A 17,722-nucleotide genomic window follows, 5' to 3' on the forward strand; every position below is an offset into this window, starting at 1 on the left:
GATACAGGTATAAGTTATAAGGTGCAGTTATAGAAAAACTATGGTGATATTTACAGATGAATGTACTATGAACATTATATACAGGTTGTATTAGCTATGAACAGATTTACAATAAATGAATATATGTACAGGATGCTATTAATAGCAGAAGTGTGCAGATAGATAAACATAATTACAAATGTCCATGTGCTGTGGGTGTGTACAGTTCAAATAAGTGAATCAGTGCAATGAATATGTGCAAACTTTAAATGTGCAAATGTTAAATAGTGCAGTGATTGTGAGGAGTATAAGTTAGAGGAGTGTGGGGGATGTATTGGGGGGGCAAAAGAGTCAGTGAGGGGCAGAGATCAAAAGGGAGACAGCTCTGGGGAAAAAGCTGTTCCTCAGTCTGCTGGTTTTTGTCCGGGGGAGCCTGAAGCGCCTGCCTGAAGGCAGGAGAGAAAACAGTCTGTGAGCAGGGTGAGAGGTGTCCTTGGAATGGAAGTCAATGGGGCAAAAACAGCCACCGACATAACAAAAGGGTAGTCGATTTGAGTTTATTGTTGAATATATATATATATTAAGTATTTTAAAGTATTTTTTTATTATAATTTTTGCGGACAGAAAAACAACGAACAGACAGACAAACTCATCATGAAACAATAATCTGTGCAAAATGTAAAATAAAGCATGAAACAAGAGAAAATGGCGACATACAAAACATATATGACCTACAAAAAGACACAGCAATAGATGTAGAGAGAAAAAAACGTACAAATCTTCAGAAATTAAACAACACTATCAGTCTTTACGGTGTTTCAGAAAAATAAAAGACTGGATCTCACATTTTATCAAATTTCGCAGAGCTCCCAGAGGTGGTGTATCTTATTCTCTCCAAATGTAAAGTAGAGGTGAGTCCAAGAAGCCTGTCAGAAAAAAGAGGCCTAACATTATTCTTCCAAAAACAAAGGATAACTTGTTTAGCTATGATCTCGCATTACTGAACAGGTAACCATACATTTCAGTTGAGAGTCTCAAGAAAATCTGACCAGCCAAAAATTGCTATCATTGGGTCAGGCAGTAAAACACAATCATAAACCTTAGCAAAGAACTGAAATATTTCTATTGTTGAATTTTTGAAAGATTACAAAGCATTTTACCAAAATATCCATCAAAATAAGATTTGTCACCAAAAATCATTCCATTTGCTGAAACACAGAGAAAGCTATGGCCAAATTAAGACTCAAAATCACCCCAGAGTGCATGAAAACATGCCCAACAGCACACAAGCGTTAAAGGAACAGTTACAAACTGCAAACCCATATGACCTGCTCTTTAAAACACACTGATATGAACAAACAGAACTTCTAACCATCATATGATTTTCTGTCTGATATCCCACAGGCCGTTTGACCCGCTGCGTGCGCTGCCCTGTGGCCTACCATGCCAATGACTACTGTATGGCAGCGGGCAGCGTTCCTCTGGCCAATAACAGCTTTCTGTGCCCAAACCACTTCACGCCACGTAAAGGCTGCAAAAACCACGAACACATCAACGTCAGCTGGTGCTTTGTGTGTTCTGAAGGTACGAGTCCAGTCTATATTATTCTGTTGATTCTTAGTTCTGCTTAGTAGAGCTATTTCAATGGTATAAGTCGTCTTTTTTAGCTTGTATTCCAAAGCAGCTTGTCTTATTCCTTTAAAGTGAACACGTGCTTGAAGTCCTTGACTTATTAGTGTAGTTTTTTAAGGTTTTAAAAGAGCTATGATTATGGATAAAGTGCTTGAAACGTCTTGCGTTCATAATAATTGATCCTACTAAATGGGTAAGAAATAACCATCTAATTTAAAATCAATGTTAAGTTCGCTTTTCCAAAATCTGTGCATGGAGCTGCAGTGTCATCTTTTTTAAGATTTTTCAATATAATTTTTCCAGAACAACCCCTTCCCCAACATTTTAACCCCTTACAAATGAGGGAATACATATACAAATAATTATGAAATTATAAAAAAATTATAATAATTAAAAGAAAATAATCAAAATAAATAAACATAAGGTATTGCCATCATAATTACTTTTCAGGGGATACATTTGTACATCAAGTTACTTTTAATGTAGTTTTTTAAGGTTTTAAAAGAGGTATGATTATGGATAAAGTGCTTGAAACGTCTTGCGTTCATAATAATTGATGCTACTAAATGGGTAAGAAATAACCATCTAATTTAATTTAAAATCAATGTTAGGTTCGCTTTTCCTAAATCTGTGCATGTGGCTGCAGCGTCATCTTTTTATTTAAGCTTTTTATTAAAGATTTTTCAATATATATTTTTCCAGAACAACCCCTTCCCCAACAATTTAACCCCTTACAGATGAGGGAATACATATAAAAATAAATGAAATTATTAAAAATAATAATAATAATTAGAAGAAATTAATTAAAATAAATAAATAAAAGGTATTGCCATCATAATTACTTTTCAGGGGATACATTTGTACATTAAGTTACTTTTAATGTAGTTTTTTAAGGTTTTAAAAGAGCTATGATTATGAATAAAGTGCTTGAAACGTCTTGCATTCAGAATAATTGATCCTACTAAATGGGTAAGAAATAACCATCTAATTTAATTTAAAATCAATGTTAGGTTCACTTTTCCAAAATCTGTGCATGTGGCTGCAGTGTGATCTTTTTATTTTTATTTTATTTATTTTTTTAGATTAGATTAGATTCAATTTATTGTCATCACACATGTACAAGTACAAGGCAACGAAATGCAGGTAAAAGCTTTTTATTAAAGATTTTTCAGTATATTTTTTTTCCAGAACAACCCCTTCCCCAACAATTTAACCCCTTACAGATGAGGGAATACATATACAAATAAATAAATAATGAAATTATTAAAAAAATAATAATAATTAAAAGAAAATAAATAAAATAAATAAATAAAAGGTATTGCCATCATAATTACTTTTCGGGGGATACATTTCTACATCAAGTTACATTGTAGTTACCTCAAATTACAGTGGTGATAGGTTAAGTAACCTCTAAATATACATATATATTATAATGTCATGATACTTTTCCACCTCTTCAGAAAAATATCATTATCAATGTCATATCAATATGTCTATCATATCAATGTCTTCATTTGTAGACATGCCGTCATCTTTTCCTTTATATAGACCTGTTTAAGTCTCTGAATCCACTGAGCCACCTTTGGAGGACCTTCGTCCATCCAATGCACTGTTTTTTTGCAACCAGTAATAATATCCTTAGTACAAATCTTGTTTCTTCATTAAACATTTCTTTGGACAGTGCTCCCAATAAGCACACAACTGGATCGAGGGGTATTTCTATATCTTATGTCTTATCTATTGCTGTAGTGTGAACTTATTGTATTTTATTCAATTTTTTTTATCTGCACCCTTTGATTAAGCAAATTCATGAGTGAACAGTTCATTCATTCTCTTTTTGGCTTAGTCCCTTTATTAATCTGGGGTCACCACAGTGGAATGAACCACCAATCTATCCAGCATATGTTTTAAGCAGTGGATGCCCTTCCAGCCACAACCCAGTACTGGGAAACACCCATACACACACACATTCACACCCATACTTTACTGTCAATTTTAGCATACCCAATTCACCTGTACCACATGTGTTTGGACTTGTGGGAAACCGGAGCAGCTGGAGGAAACCCACGCGAACACGAGAGAACATGCAAACTCCGCACAGAAATGCCAGCTGACCCAGCCAAGGCTCGAACCAGTGTTCATAAAATTAAAATTAATATAAATTTAGGATGAAAGATGACATATTATGATCTGAATAAATGACTTTTTAAGAGGGTAAATCACAGTAATTTAATGATTTGCTTGGAGCAAACTTACCATCAAAAATTTCCATCGAAAACTACATGATACACTCACCGGCCGCTTTATTAGGTACACTTTACTAGTACCAGGTTAGACCCACTTTTGTCTTCAGAACTGCCTTAATCCTTCATGACACAGATTCAACAAGGTACTGGAAATATTCCACAGAGATTTTGCTTCATATTGACATGATAGCATCATGTGCTTTATTGGATTGAACTCTAGAGGCCATCTGTGGAGGCCATTTGAGTACATATGAATCGTTGAAACAAGGCAGGATGGATCCATACTTTCATGTTGTTGATGCCAAATTGTGACCTACCATCCGAATGTGGCAGCAGAAATGGAGACCCATCAAACCAGGCAACGTTTCTCCAATCTTCTATTGTCCAGTTTTGGTGAGCCTGTGTAGGCTCAGTTTCCAGTTCTAAGCTTACAGGAGTGGCACCCGGTGTGGTCTTCTGCTCCTCTAGCCCATCCGCTTCAAGGTTGGACGTGTTGTGTATTTAGAGATGCTCTTCTGCAGATCTCAGTTGTATCGAGTGGTTATTTGAGTTACTGTTGCCTTTCTATCAGCTGGAACCAGTCTGGCCATTCTCCTCTGACCTCTGGCATCAACAAGGCGTTTGCGCCCACAGAACTGCCACTCACTGGATATTTCCTCTTTTTCAGACCATTCTCTGCAAACCCTAGAGATGGTTGTGCGTGAAAATCCGAGTAGATCAGCAGTTTCAGAAATACTCAGAGCCCGTCTGGCACCAACAACCATGCCACGTTCAAAGTCTCTTAAATCACCTTTCTTCCCTATTCTGATGCTCGCTTTGGACTGCAGCAGATCGTCTTGACCATGTCCACGAGTTGCTGTCATGTGATTGGCTGATTAGAAATTTGCGTTAACAAACAATTGGACAGTGTACCTAATAAAGTGGCCATTGAGTGTAGAATACTATAACAAATAGCATCTGATTCAGTGTGAAGGGGATTCCTTTATTCCTGATTGATCAGTTATTCTACATTGATAGTATGTTATTCTCAGATAACAACTGCTGAATAACACCGGCTCATCCGGGTGCTACAAATCACTGTCAGTAAACACGTTTCAAAACAATATACTCACATCCACAGTTTTTTTTTTTTTTTACTGTATTTGGCGCCATCTTGTGTCTATTTTTATATTATGTCATTTAACCGTGTAATAAGCATTATAAAATACATCCATGATGGTAGTTTTTGCAGAATAAAGCTTATAACATTCCTCTGCTTCATGTTGGGACGCAGATGCTTAATAAATGCTCTACGAGTTTTGTTTATTTTAGTTCATTATTGACTCATACTTTATATTGAATATCTTGAATCATATTGAATTGGTTTGTTTTGCCATTAAACAGGCGGGAGTCTGCTGTGCTGTGAATCTTGCCCTGCTGCCTTTCACCGAGAGTGTCTGAGTATTGATATGCCACAAGGAAGCTGGTTCTGCAACGACTGTCGAGCAGGAAAGAAACCTCATTACAAGGACATACTTTGGGTCAAAGTGGGACGCTACAGGTGTGTGTGTGTGTGTGTGTTTCATCAGGATTTTTCCTCATCAAAGCTGTACAAAATATCAAAAAATAATCGTTACCTTGATATTTTATTGCAGTTGTCTGTGCATTTGTATTTGAATTACACTGTTTAAAAAGGCGAAGACCCTACGCAGTGTTGATGAGTTTGTCTGCTGTGTTTTCTGGCAGATGGTGGCCTGCTGAAGTCACGCAACCCAAAAGCGTTCCTGAAAACATCTCCCGCATGAAACACGAGGTCGGAGAGTTTCCCGTGCACTTCTTCGGCTCTAAAGACTACGTGTGGACGTATCAGGCTCGATGTTTCCCCTATATGGAAGGAGACGCCAACAATAAGGAGAAGATGGGAAAGGGTGCAGATGCCGTCTATAAGAAAGGTAGCTTTATTATAAAACACATCATATATCACAGTCAGTAAGAGCATATTTAATGCATATAAATACTCCTCTGCATTTTGTAGCGAAAATAATGTTTGACATGAAGTTAGTTTGGACAAATAGTTGTATCCTTTTGTAATCTGTTAGGTATTGGATGTATCTTGACACTATTAGGGCTGGACATTATGAGCAAAAAATCATATCCCGGTATTTTTTGGAGGAATGACGGTATAAGATATATATCCAATATGATATATTAAAACTTTGTTAAACAATTTTTGAGCAAAATATAATTCAAACACAGGGGTTTCCCTCCCTGTTTACAAATAAACAGCTGCACAAAAAAATAACAGCTGCACAAAATCTTTGATAAATAAAATACAGTACAGGTTTGCTCCTGTTTAAAGCTATAAGTTGCACAACATTTCAAATTATAAAACAAATACAGTTCAGGGTTTTTCCTGCTTAACACTATACACAACACTACTGTGCTGTTGTGCAAATGACAAACTAAACAGAACCGTAGAGAAAACAACTACACTGTCAGAGCAAAAAAGGAACACACTTAAATAGTAACACAACAAAAGTATTGTAGGATAGAAAAGAACCACATTGAATGTGAATATGATCACAGTATTGTCACAATTACAGTGTTATATGTAATCCTGCATACCATAGTTCTGTGATTTATAGACAACAGTTGAATCAGCTGTATATGTTTTTTTAGTTATACGTTTACATGTATTATGCACAATTATTAAACAGTGCACAAGTCTTTCACTCCATGTAAAAAATGCTACACTTTTTCTTTTGTTTTGACTAAACTTGTTTTACTAAATATTAAATAAGGAGATGAAAACGAATAGACTATAGAAATGAGAAGTAACAAAATAGTTTCAGAGTGCTGTGATGAAGTGCTGGTTAAGCATATAAATGTAAACAGTCATTATAACAGAGCAGAACGCAGAGCTACATGTGTACAATGTAAATGTAAAGAAGAGACCGTCGTGTAATAAATCCTGAACTTATAATCAGTGAATATGAGGTGGTTTCACTTTCGTAATGCGGTATAAATTCGTCCCATTTTGGCGTTTTTAATTCTTTTAACACATTCAGGTGCTGCTTGTCAATTTGAGGAGGCTTGTATGTTTGTTCTGCAGTCTATTACGGATGAAATGATCGATAAAAGGTTTCTGATAAACCGCTGTCACAGCTGCTGCAGGCACTGTGTGTCACTCAATGTCGTGTCAGTGATGGGTCGTTCTTGAACGATTGTTCATTTTGAACAAATCTTTTATTTGACTCATGGAGTGAATCATTCATTTGCGCATGCGCTCATTTGTGCAAGTGGAGCTCACGTGCTACCTTGGAGTGATCTGTTTCGCGCAGAATGCGCACGTGTGGCCTCAACCCATATCGATGTGAACAATATTGGATACCGCATCGTGTTGGGGAATCATATTGATATATCCCCAGAACTCGATATACCGCCCAGCCCTAGACACTATTGTATATTGTTTCTGCAAGTTGCAATGTGGACCTTTCTTCTTTTAAATACAAGTTTATTTCTTGCTGCTAAAGATTATAATTTGGTAGTTTGTAGAATTGCAGTTTTGCATTTTCTTTATGTGCAATTGTAGGTTTGTCATAGTTCTGATAGAAAAAAGGTTGAATTGTGAGACTAAAAACCTCTAATCTCGCAATTATCAAAGTAAAGTTGGAGTTTTAAAAAATACAAATAATAAAATACAGTTAAACAATAAAAAATACAGTTGCATGTGCATCTTTTGCTTTTAGAATTGCAAGTAGTACACTAAAAATCCAATTTTAATTTGAAATTCAGATTTATAATTTTTTTTAATTCAAAATACATTCAATTCTGATTTAAATAAAAAGTCACAATTTAGGTAAATAGGTAAATACAGGTTTCAATACAAAACAATGTGAAAGGAAAAGTGTTTAGAGCCTTTCTGATGCAGCATTTATGGATTTTATTTCAAAGTGTGGATTACTATAATATATAGCGAGCAAATAGTTTTAGAGTCTGTTTTTGTCTTTGTCTCAGCTTTAAATGAAGCGGCTGATAGATTCAGAGAACTGCTGCAAGAGAAGGAGATGAGGCAGCTTCAGGAAGACCGAAAGAATGATAAGAAACCTCCTCCATACAAACACATCAAGGTAATGATGAACATTCATTTAACACAATTATTTATTTTTAAACAAAGTTAACTTGTATGTAACACCTTTTTTGTACTGCCCAATTTTTATTGTTATGAGCAATTGTCTTTTTAACAAAATAACTTTTAACCCTTGTGTGCTGTTGTAGGCTCATTTTGACTCTTAATTTGCCTTCATCTTTCTCTGTTTCAGCAAATGGAGTGATTTTTGGGGACAAATCTTATTTTGACACATATTTTGGGAAAATTCTTTGCAGTTTTTCAAAAACTAAACAATACACTTAAATTGACTCCCCTTCTGTTATGTTGGGGGCTGTTTTTGCCCCATTGACTTCCATTATAATGACATTTTTTGATTGCAAAGCCATGACAGCATATAATCATGCATTCTTCATTGTTGCTGGTTTTACCTGATGGGGAATAGGTCAAATTTGCCATTTTTACTGTTGATCATCAGTTGCAATGCAAAGAAATGCTTAGTTTATGGCATTTATACGGAGTTATGTGGAGTATAGTGTGTGTGTGAGAGAAATCTTTTCCTACTCACCTTGATATGTCTAAGAAAATCAAAATAAGCCCATCAGCTCTCAGAACAGAGTGAACACAGTAAGTGTATTCCTGCACACACACTATAATCTGCTGTTTTACTCCATTTAAAAGCCAGAAACTCTTTTGCACGGGCCTATCTAAAGGGTTAATGCTGCCAACTGATGATCAACAGTAATAATTACACATTTCACCTCTACCCAACAAGAAAATCCAGCAACAATAGAGAACGCATGATTATATGTTGTCATGGCTTAGCAATCAAAAGGGAGGTCAATGGGACAAAAACAGCCACCAACATAATGAAAGGGTAGTACATTTAAATACACAAGGGTTAAGTTTATAAAAATGAGAGGAAGTAGTAAGGAAATTTTTATTTTTGGGTGATCTATCCCTTTAAAACGTGCCATCTCTCATGCAAACATATATACATTTTCCCTCAGGTGAACAAACAAATAGGAAAGGTGCTGATCATCACGGCGGATCTGTCTGAAATCCCACGCTGCAACTGTAAAGCCACTGATGAGAACCCATGCGGCATCGACTCGGAGTGCATCAACCGCATGCTGCTGTACGAGTGTCATTCGCAAGTGTGTCCCGCAGGAGAGCGCTGTCAGAACCAGAGCTTCACCAAACGCCAGTACACCGAGGTGGAGATCTTCAGGACTCTGTCACGGGGATGGGGACTGCGCAGCATATCCGACATCAAGAAGGTATTTGCTGATATTTTTATTTTTAACCTAGACCCTTTTCACATGAGTGTTATGACGCGTTTAACGGTCATCAAAATCTTAAATCCTTATGTTTCGATTTTGTAGTAAATGTATGAACATTTATATGTATTTTTGTATGAATTATATCGTCTTTGCATCAACTAATAGAATAAGGAATTACTTATGTAAATTACTTATGAATTACTTATATATCCTATGTGAGGCATTTGTAATGCAGCATCTAAGGGGGCAGGACAGTAAATTTGATGTTGTTCTCTCTTCTGGCTCTTTTTTCTGAAAGTCTAACATCGTCATGGAGTTTTTCTTTTATTATTTCAGCAAATAGGGTTGTAAAAAAAATATTTGTTTTGGGGTTTTAGTTTATTTAAAATTTGACAGGACAAGGTATTGCAGCACAATTCCCTGAAATGCGTCAAACACTCACTCCAAACAACATTTGACTAATAAAAATACTAATATCTACAGTGCATCCGGAAAGATGGATTAAATTCATTTATTTCCTCTAAAATCTACACACAATCCACCATAATGACAATGTGAGAAAGAGTTTTTTTGAAATTTTTGCAAATTTATTAAAAATAAAAAGCTGAAAGATCACATGTACATCAGTATTCACACCCTTTGCCGTGAAGCTCTAAATTGAGCTCAGGTACATTCTGTTTCCACTGATCATTCTTGAGATGTTTCAGCAGCTTCATTGGAGTTCACCTGTGGTCAATTCAGTGGATTGGACATGATCTGAAAAGGCATACACCTATAAGGTCCCAGGGTTGACTGTGCATGTCAAAGCACAAACTATTGTCTGTAGACCTCCAAGACAGGATTGTCTTGAGACACAAGGCTGGGGAAGTCCTTGCTCTAAAAGTTCCAATGAGCACAGTGGTTTGGGACCACCAGGACTCTTCCTAGAGCTGGCCGGCCATCTAAGCTGAGTGAGTGGGGGAGAAGGGCCTTAGTCAGGGAGGTGATCAATAACCCGATAGTCACTCTGTCTGAGCTCCAGCATTCTTCTGTGGAGAGAAGAGAACCTTACTGAAGGACAACCATCTGTGCAGCAATCCACCAATCAGGCCTGTATGGTAGAGTGGCCAGACAGAAGCCACTCCCCACCGGGAATTTGCCAAAAGGCATCTGAAGGACTCTCAGACCATAAGAAACCAAATTCTCTGGTCTGATGAGACTAAAATTGAACTCTTTGGAGTGAATGCCAGGCGTTACGTTTGGAGAAAACCAGGCACTGCTCATCACCAGGCTAATACCATCCCTACTGTGAACCCTAGTGGTGGCAGCATCATGCTGTGGGATGTTTTTCAGCAGCAGGAACTGGAAGACTACTCAGGATAGAGGGAAAGATGAATGCAGCAATGTACAGAGACATCCTAAATGAAAACCTGCTTCAGAGTGCTCTTGACCTCAGAATGCAGCAACGGTTCATCTTCCAGCAGAACAATGACCCAAAGCACACCACCAAAATATCAATGCACTGGCTTCACAACAACTCGGTGAATGTCATTGAGTGGCCCAGCCAGAGCCCAGACCTAAATCCTATTGAACATCTCTAGAGAGATCTGAAAATGGCTGTACACCGTCAGTTCCCATCCAACCTGATAGAGCTTGAGAGGAACTGCAAAGAGGAATGGGCAAAAATTCCCAAAGAGAGGTGTGCCAAGCGTGGCATCATATTTAAAAAGACTTGAGGCTGTAATCGCTGCCAAAGGTGCATCAACACAGTATTGAGCAAAGGCTGTGAATTCTGATGTACATGTGAGTTTTCAGCTTTTTTATTTTTAATAAATTTGCAATAATTTTAAAAACTCTTTCTCACATTGTCATTATGGGGGATTGTGTGTAGAATGTTGAGGAAATAAATGAATTTAATCCGTTTTGGAATAAGGCTGTAACATTAAAACATGTGGAAAAAGTGAAGCACTATGAATACTTTCCGGATGCACTGTACACATGATAAACAAAGAAATTCAAAGCAATAATAAAAATAAAACACTATAAATTATAAGTCTTTTAATACAACAATTTTAGAGCACAAGGAATAAAGGAGAGTTCATGACGTTTAGTTTTACTCCTGGTTATAGCAAATGTCTTATGTCACCGAAGAAGGTAAGGTGATACTAGAGCTTTAGGCAGGAAACAATGCATTGAGTAGTTCAGTGAGAGTACATATGGTGGCTTCCTCAAGCCTTTCACTCAGTGTTGGAAAAGTTAAAGTCTGAATACTTATTATCCGACAGCATCACTTTTCTAACAGCAACGCTTTTTCTAGCGCTTTTAAAGGTGCCATTCATCATCGAATCGCTCCTATGTCCGCTTATAACCAAACCAGCTGATTGACGAGACTTTAAATGCTCCAGTGTCTCTGTGTCTGTGGTTACACTCAGTAAACAGAGGTGAGTTCGGTGAACTGATGAGCTTCACAAAGAATCACAGTCGTTTCTGTTGAGCACGTGAACACAATGGCAAATCAGCGCTGTTTAAGATGGCGCTCAAATGTTAGCGGGAAATTGCCGTTTTTTAAATTTCAGTACCAATTGGTACTGAATTCCGGTATCGTGACAACACTACTGCATATGCGTAAAATATAAGATACAGTCTACAAGCATAGATCAGTTCAATGAAGAAAAAAATACAAATTAAATAAACAGCATTTGATAGTTTTCTGAGGAGTCGCACTATATTCAGCTATACAGTAGTGCAATAATCAAATGATATATAATAAAATAATACAGCATAGTCTTCGTTTTATAAGCAAATATAATAAAATGTATCATTTTAATTCGTTAAAGTTACCAACAGTACAATTTATTAAGCCTGAATGCTTTTCAAATCCTCACAGAGTTACAGGCTTTGAAAACACGTGTGAAATGATCAGTTATAATCCAGACTCAACACTGCGTACACTCGCGATGTGACTATTGCGAATGATCACATTGCGAAATCGATGCTGAAACGATATATTGTGCAGCATTTTATTAACTTATCAATTGGGTTTTGATGCGCTATTAATAATGAGTCTGTTGCTCCACCGCAGGGAGCGTTTGTGAACGAGTATGTTGGCGAGGTCATTGATGAGGAGGAGTGTCGAAACAGAATCAAAAGCGCACAAGACAACGACATCTGCAACTTCTACATGCTCACACTGGATAAGGTCAGTCAGTGGTCAATCCTCAGTCCAGATCTACCCAATAATCTCTTCTCTGCTCACTTTGGGTTTTCTCATCCACTCAGGATCGCATTATAGATGCCGGGCCGAAGGGAAACGAGTCACGTTTCATGAACCACAGCTGCCAGCCAAACTGCGAGACTCAGAAGTGGACGGTGAATGGAGACACCAGAGTCGGGCTGTTTGCTTTAGAGGATATCCCTAAAGGTGAGGACAAATATCACGCTGAGGAATCAGTACTAGAATGAATGAGCGAATGATTCAAGATTGTGTATTGTTCTAATTGTCTACCCTTCTGTTATGTTGGGGGCTGTTTTTGACCCATTGACTTCCATTATAATGACAGTTTTTGATTGCAAAGCCATGACAGCATATAATCATGCACTCTTGATTATTGCTGGTTTTCCCTATTGGTAAGAGGTAAAATGTGTAATTATTACTGTTGATCATCAGTTGGCAGCATTAACCCTTTAGATAGGCCTGTGCAAAAGAGTTTCTGGCTTTTATATGGAGTAAAACAGCAGATTATAGTGTGTGTGCAGGAATACACTTACTGTGTTCACTCTGTTCTGAGAGCTGAGCTGCTTATTTAGATTTTCTTAGACATATCAATTAGGGGTGGGCGGTACACCGGTGTCATAGTCATCACCGGTGTGACATTGCGCCACGACATGGATTTTCTAATACCGTCAATACCGTAATAAATCAATTATGCGCCTTGAACGGCTGCATTTACATCAATAATAGCTAATTCTAAATAATAAGGCATTCAATTTTCTTCAAACGTTCAGTTGTGTTCTGAATACATGTCTTTATACTGGCTCGAAATTGCAACCATTTTGGTCGCATGAGCGCCCGAAATGTAATCTATGCGCCCTCATAATATATTTGGGAGCATTTGTGTGTCTGAATATAATGGTTGTAGTGCAATCTGATTTGATTTTCTCTAAAAACTTGCTGAATCGCTCTACCCTGCCGCAGTATTGGTTCGTATTAGCTGTCAATCACTCAACGCTTCCCGCTGTCAGATAACAGGGAGCTTTTGTTACTGCAGGAAATGCAAACGGCTGAAGAGTGAAAAGTGCACAGGTTTGCAAACCTCACCTAAAGTTATAATAATAATAATGGCGCAGATGACAGCGATCATAACATGAGGTAAATGTTGATCCGCCAGCTGAGATCAATCGAGTGTTTTCGGAGAAGGTGCCCGAATCTCGATGCGTTGCATTCACCGCGTGTTCAGCGCAAATATCCGCTAAATGTAAAATCTAACACTGTACACATCATCGCCAAAGAAACTCACCTTTACTAAGTTTACACTGAAACTACGGCTCATAACAAAGAGCAGTATTGCGCCGGTGGTCATCGCGAGAATCCTGCTCTGTCTGCTCATAAATTGGTGCGGCTGACTCGCCTGCTTTATTCCACCAACACAGAGAAATGAAGATCAGCTCATAACGAGACTGAGCATTTACAATGACCCAAACCAAAACTTTTAAAGAGTGATAGTAGTGAGACTTTCTTTTGTCCGTTCTTCCTTGAGATGTATATTATTTTGCTATTGAAAGTAATACCGTGATATTATACCGTCACCGTTCAAAAGATGAAAAATACCGTGATATTAATTTTAGGTCATATCGCCCACCCCTAATATCAATATAAGTCACACACACTATACTCCATATGAAAGCCAGAAACTAAGCTTTTTTTGCACTGCAACTGATGATAAACAGTAAAAATGACAATTTTTACCTCTTCCCAACAGGGAAAATCGCCAACAATCAAGAACGAATGATCATACGCTGTCATTGCAATCATATAGGAACAAAGTATAAACAGTTGAAGACCCCCGCCCCCCCTTGAATTTTTTTCCCTTTTTTAAATATTTCCCAAATGATGTTTAACAGAGCAAGGAAATTTTCACAGTATGTCTGAATATTTTTTCTTCTGGAGAAAGTCTTATTTGTTTTATTTGGGCTAGAATAAAAGCAGTTTTTAATTTTTTATGAACCATTTTAAGGTCGGATTTATTAGCCCCTTTAAGCTATTTTTTTCGACTGTCTACAGAACAAACCATCGTTAAACAATAACTTGCCTAATTACTAGGCCCACACGGAACCTGCGCGATGCAGATTTCCGCACATTTTAGCCCATCATCGAGTCTATTTATTTACTTGTGTACATTTATATTTATTGAGTTTTTAAATTAATTTCAGTATAATTATTGTCTAATATGAAAATTTTCATATGATTTTTTTGACAATACAGGTTGTAAAGTCATATTTTCTGTCTTTTAGTAGAAATATTATATGACAAACCTGCTTTGTTTACCTAATAAGTGGATTTAAATGGATTTGCATTGTAAACATTGAATAAAAGTTTAAAAGCTATTATTTTTATTTCATATATTAAGGTTTTAGTTATGATACTCCCGAAAATCATTGTCCACAGAAATAGAAAAAAAATCTGCAGATTCTGTCTGGCCCTAGTCATTACCCTAACCTGCCTAGTTAACCTAATTAACCTAGTTAAGCCTTTAAATGTCACTTTAAGCTGTATAGAAGTATCTTGAAAAATATCTAGTCTAATATTATTTACTGTCATCATGACAAAGATAAAATAAATCAGTTATTAGAAATGAGTTATTAAAACTATTATGATTAGAAAAGTGTTGGAAAAACCTTCTCTTTGTTAAACAGAAATTGTGGATAAAAATAAACAGGGGGGCTAATAATTCAGGGGGGCTAAAAATTCTGACTTCAACTGGATGTGACCCTGGACCATAAAAACTTTTGATAAAACATATAAAATAAATTAGTAGGAAGAGCAAAAATACATTGCGTGTATAAAATTATACTTTTTATTTTATTTTTCTTGTGGAAAAAATGATTAGAATACTAAATAAAGGTTGTGTTTCGTGTTATATAATGTTTCGTGAAGACATTATATAAATGTTACCACTGTAAATATATCAACTTAATTGTGGATAAGTCATATGCATGGCTAAGTACTGTTTTTTAAGGGGATTTTGCTAATTAAATTTTTTTAACAATTTAATCCTAGATAAATCCAGATAAATTCACAAATATTGTGGTCTCCTAACAAATCATAACTGGACATTACACCTTGGAGTGCATTATTATTTAATCATTCAACGGACTTGAGTCAATTATTCTGCTTATACTGCAACTCCCACAGCTAAAGCCACTGCTTAGATGTTGTATTTCAGACATTTCTCAGGTTTTTGTCCTCAGACTGCTCCTGTGTGCAGCACTAGTTTCTCATCTAATCATTATCTCATCCTTCTGTTGTGTTTTGATGTGATTTTTGACTGTGAAATGACTGAAAAACCTGCTCAAAACGTGCCAGAACTACTTTAACTGTGCGTTTATCTGGAAATAATAGCACACCTTAGAACACAGGTGTCAAATCCAGTTCCTGGAGGGCCGCGGCTCTGCACAGTTTCGTTCCAACCCTTATTCAACACACCTGATCAAACTAATTAAGTGCTTTAGGCTTGTTTAATACCTTCAGATAGTTGTGTTGAAGCAGGGTTGGAACTAAACTCTGCACCCCTGCCTAAGAACACTCATCAACCAATCAGAATCAAGCATTCAGTGACCGCACAGCATGTATAAATAAATATGTTATACATGCGTATACATAAGTATATTTAATGAATTGCAATGCAAGTGTCTCTCTTCATACATTGCAGTGTTAATGAAACAGTTTTGTTGGCATTGTTTCAGGTGTTGAACTCACGTTTAATTATAACCTGGAGTGTCTGGGTAACGGGAAAACAGTGTGTAAATGTGGAGCGTCAAACTGTAGCGGATTCCTGGGAGTCAGACCAAAGGTAGGATATACTAAACTCATTATTAAAGGGTAACACTTAGGCTAATGTTCTTTTACCTGGTGTTAAAGCAGGGTTTATATAGCGATAACCCATGGTTAGTTTCTATACATTTGCTTATGTAAATATATATTTATGGGCAGCCAGAGGTGGGTAGAGTAGTAACACTGTGAACGACTAGAATTTGCAGGGCTAGTCAGTTATTACACTTAACAATCAAACTATTCTTGTTGACGTCTTTAAGTGAAAACATAGACTGAACTTGAGACCAAGAGGTGACCTGGTCCGATAAACTCACCGCACCGAAAGCGTGACTATCCTTCTCGGAACCTCAGTTGGCCATGGCTTGACCGCAGTAAAAACTTGCACGTCTTCCTCGACTTCAGCCGTCATAGTCACTCCAACATAGACGCGTGCGCTCTAACCGAAAGCAGGAGCATATATAGTGACCTCTCGCGACACAACCTCTCCAATGCAGCACCTTGCAATATTTGCAAACAAGTCATATGAACCATATTTATTAGCATTTCAGCGTAATGGAGGAACGCCGCCAAATGTAGCGAAGAGTAATGAGTTTTCTCTAATAATTTACTTGAGTAAAAGTACACATCTTTAAATGTAAATTTAAGAGTAAAAAATAGTTAAATGTAAAAAAAAAAGTACACGTTACCCAGCAGTAAATGTAACAAAGTAAATGTAATTTGTTACTACCCTTCTCTGTGGGCAGCACGGTGGCTCAGTGGTTAGCACTAGGGCTTCTCGATAATGGGAAAAATCATAATCACCATTATTTTGGTCATAATTGTAATCATGATTGTTCAAAATGATATACAGTTAAAGTCAAATTACTCGCCCTCCTGTGAGTTTTTTTTTTATTATAAATTTTCCCAAATGATGTTTAACAGAGGAAGGAAATTTTCACAGTATTTCCTATAATATTTTTTCTTCCAGAGAAACTCCTATTTGTTTTTTTTTCGGCAAGAATAAAAGCAGGTTTAAATATTTTGAAACCTATTTTAAGGTCAATATTATTAGCCCCCTTAAGCAACACATTTTTTTGATTCTGCAGAAGAAACTACTGTTATACAATGACTTGCCTAATTACCCTAATTAAGCTTTTGAATCACACTTTAAAATATCTAGTCAAATATTATTTACAGTCATCATGACAAAGATAAAATAAATCAGTTATTAGAAATGAGTTATTAAAACTATCATGTTTAATAATGGGTTGAAAAAAAAAGCTTCTTTCCATTAAACAGAAATTGGGGAAAAAATAAACAGGGGGGCTAATAATTCTGACTTCAACTGTATATAGTTATTTTCCTCCCTGAAAATAAGAATAATAAGGGAAATAAATACAATAGAATAAAAATATGAAACAAACCCTGCTTTAAGCATCTTCACTGTAAATAAAGAACTTTAATTATGGCTACAAAAGTCCTTCAG

The 17,722-nt window shown here is 36.6% G+C and overlaps 1 protein-coding gene across 1 annotated transcript in view; it reads left to right on the forward strand.

Annotated features, from left to right (window-relative positions):
- Window positions 1-17,722, forward strand: part of nsd1a (nuclear receptor binding SET domain protein 1a) — a 66,373-nt gene that overhangs the window by 39,005 nt on the left and 9,646 nt on the right. Inside the window, exons 15-22 of the mRNA XM_056472490.1 lie at window positions 1,384-1,563; window positions 5,241-5,397; window positions 5,583-5,788; window positions 7,854-7,966; window positions 8,955-9,224; window positions 12,289-12,405; window positions 12,486-12,627; window positions 16,170-16,276. Of these exons, the coding sequence (XP_056328465.1) occupies window positions 1,384-1,563; window positions 5,241-5,397; window positions 5,583-5,788; window positions 7,854-7,966; window positions 8,955-9,224; window positions 12,289-12,405; window positions 12,486-12,627; window positions 16,170-16,276 (1,292 nt within the window). The remainder of the gene's footprint in view (window positions 1-1,383; window positions 1,564-5,240; window positions 5,398-5,582; window positions 5,789-7,853; window positions 7,967-8,954; window positions 9,225-12,288; window positions 12,406-12,485; window positions 12,628-16,169; window positions 16,277-17,722) is intronic.

The sequence above is a fragment of the Danio aesculapii genome, chromosome 14 (assembly GCF_903798145.1).
Source record: "Danio aesculapii chromosome 14, fDanAes4.1, whole genome shotgun sequence".
NCBI lineage: Eukaryota > Metazoa > Chordata > Actinopteri > Cypriniformes > Danionidae > Danio > Danio aesculapii.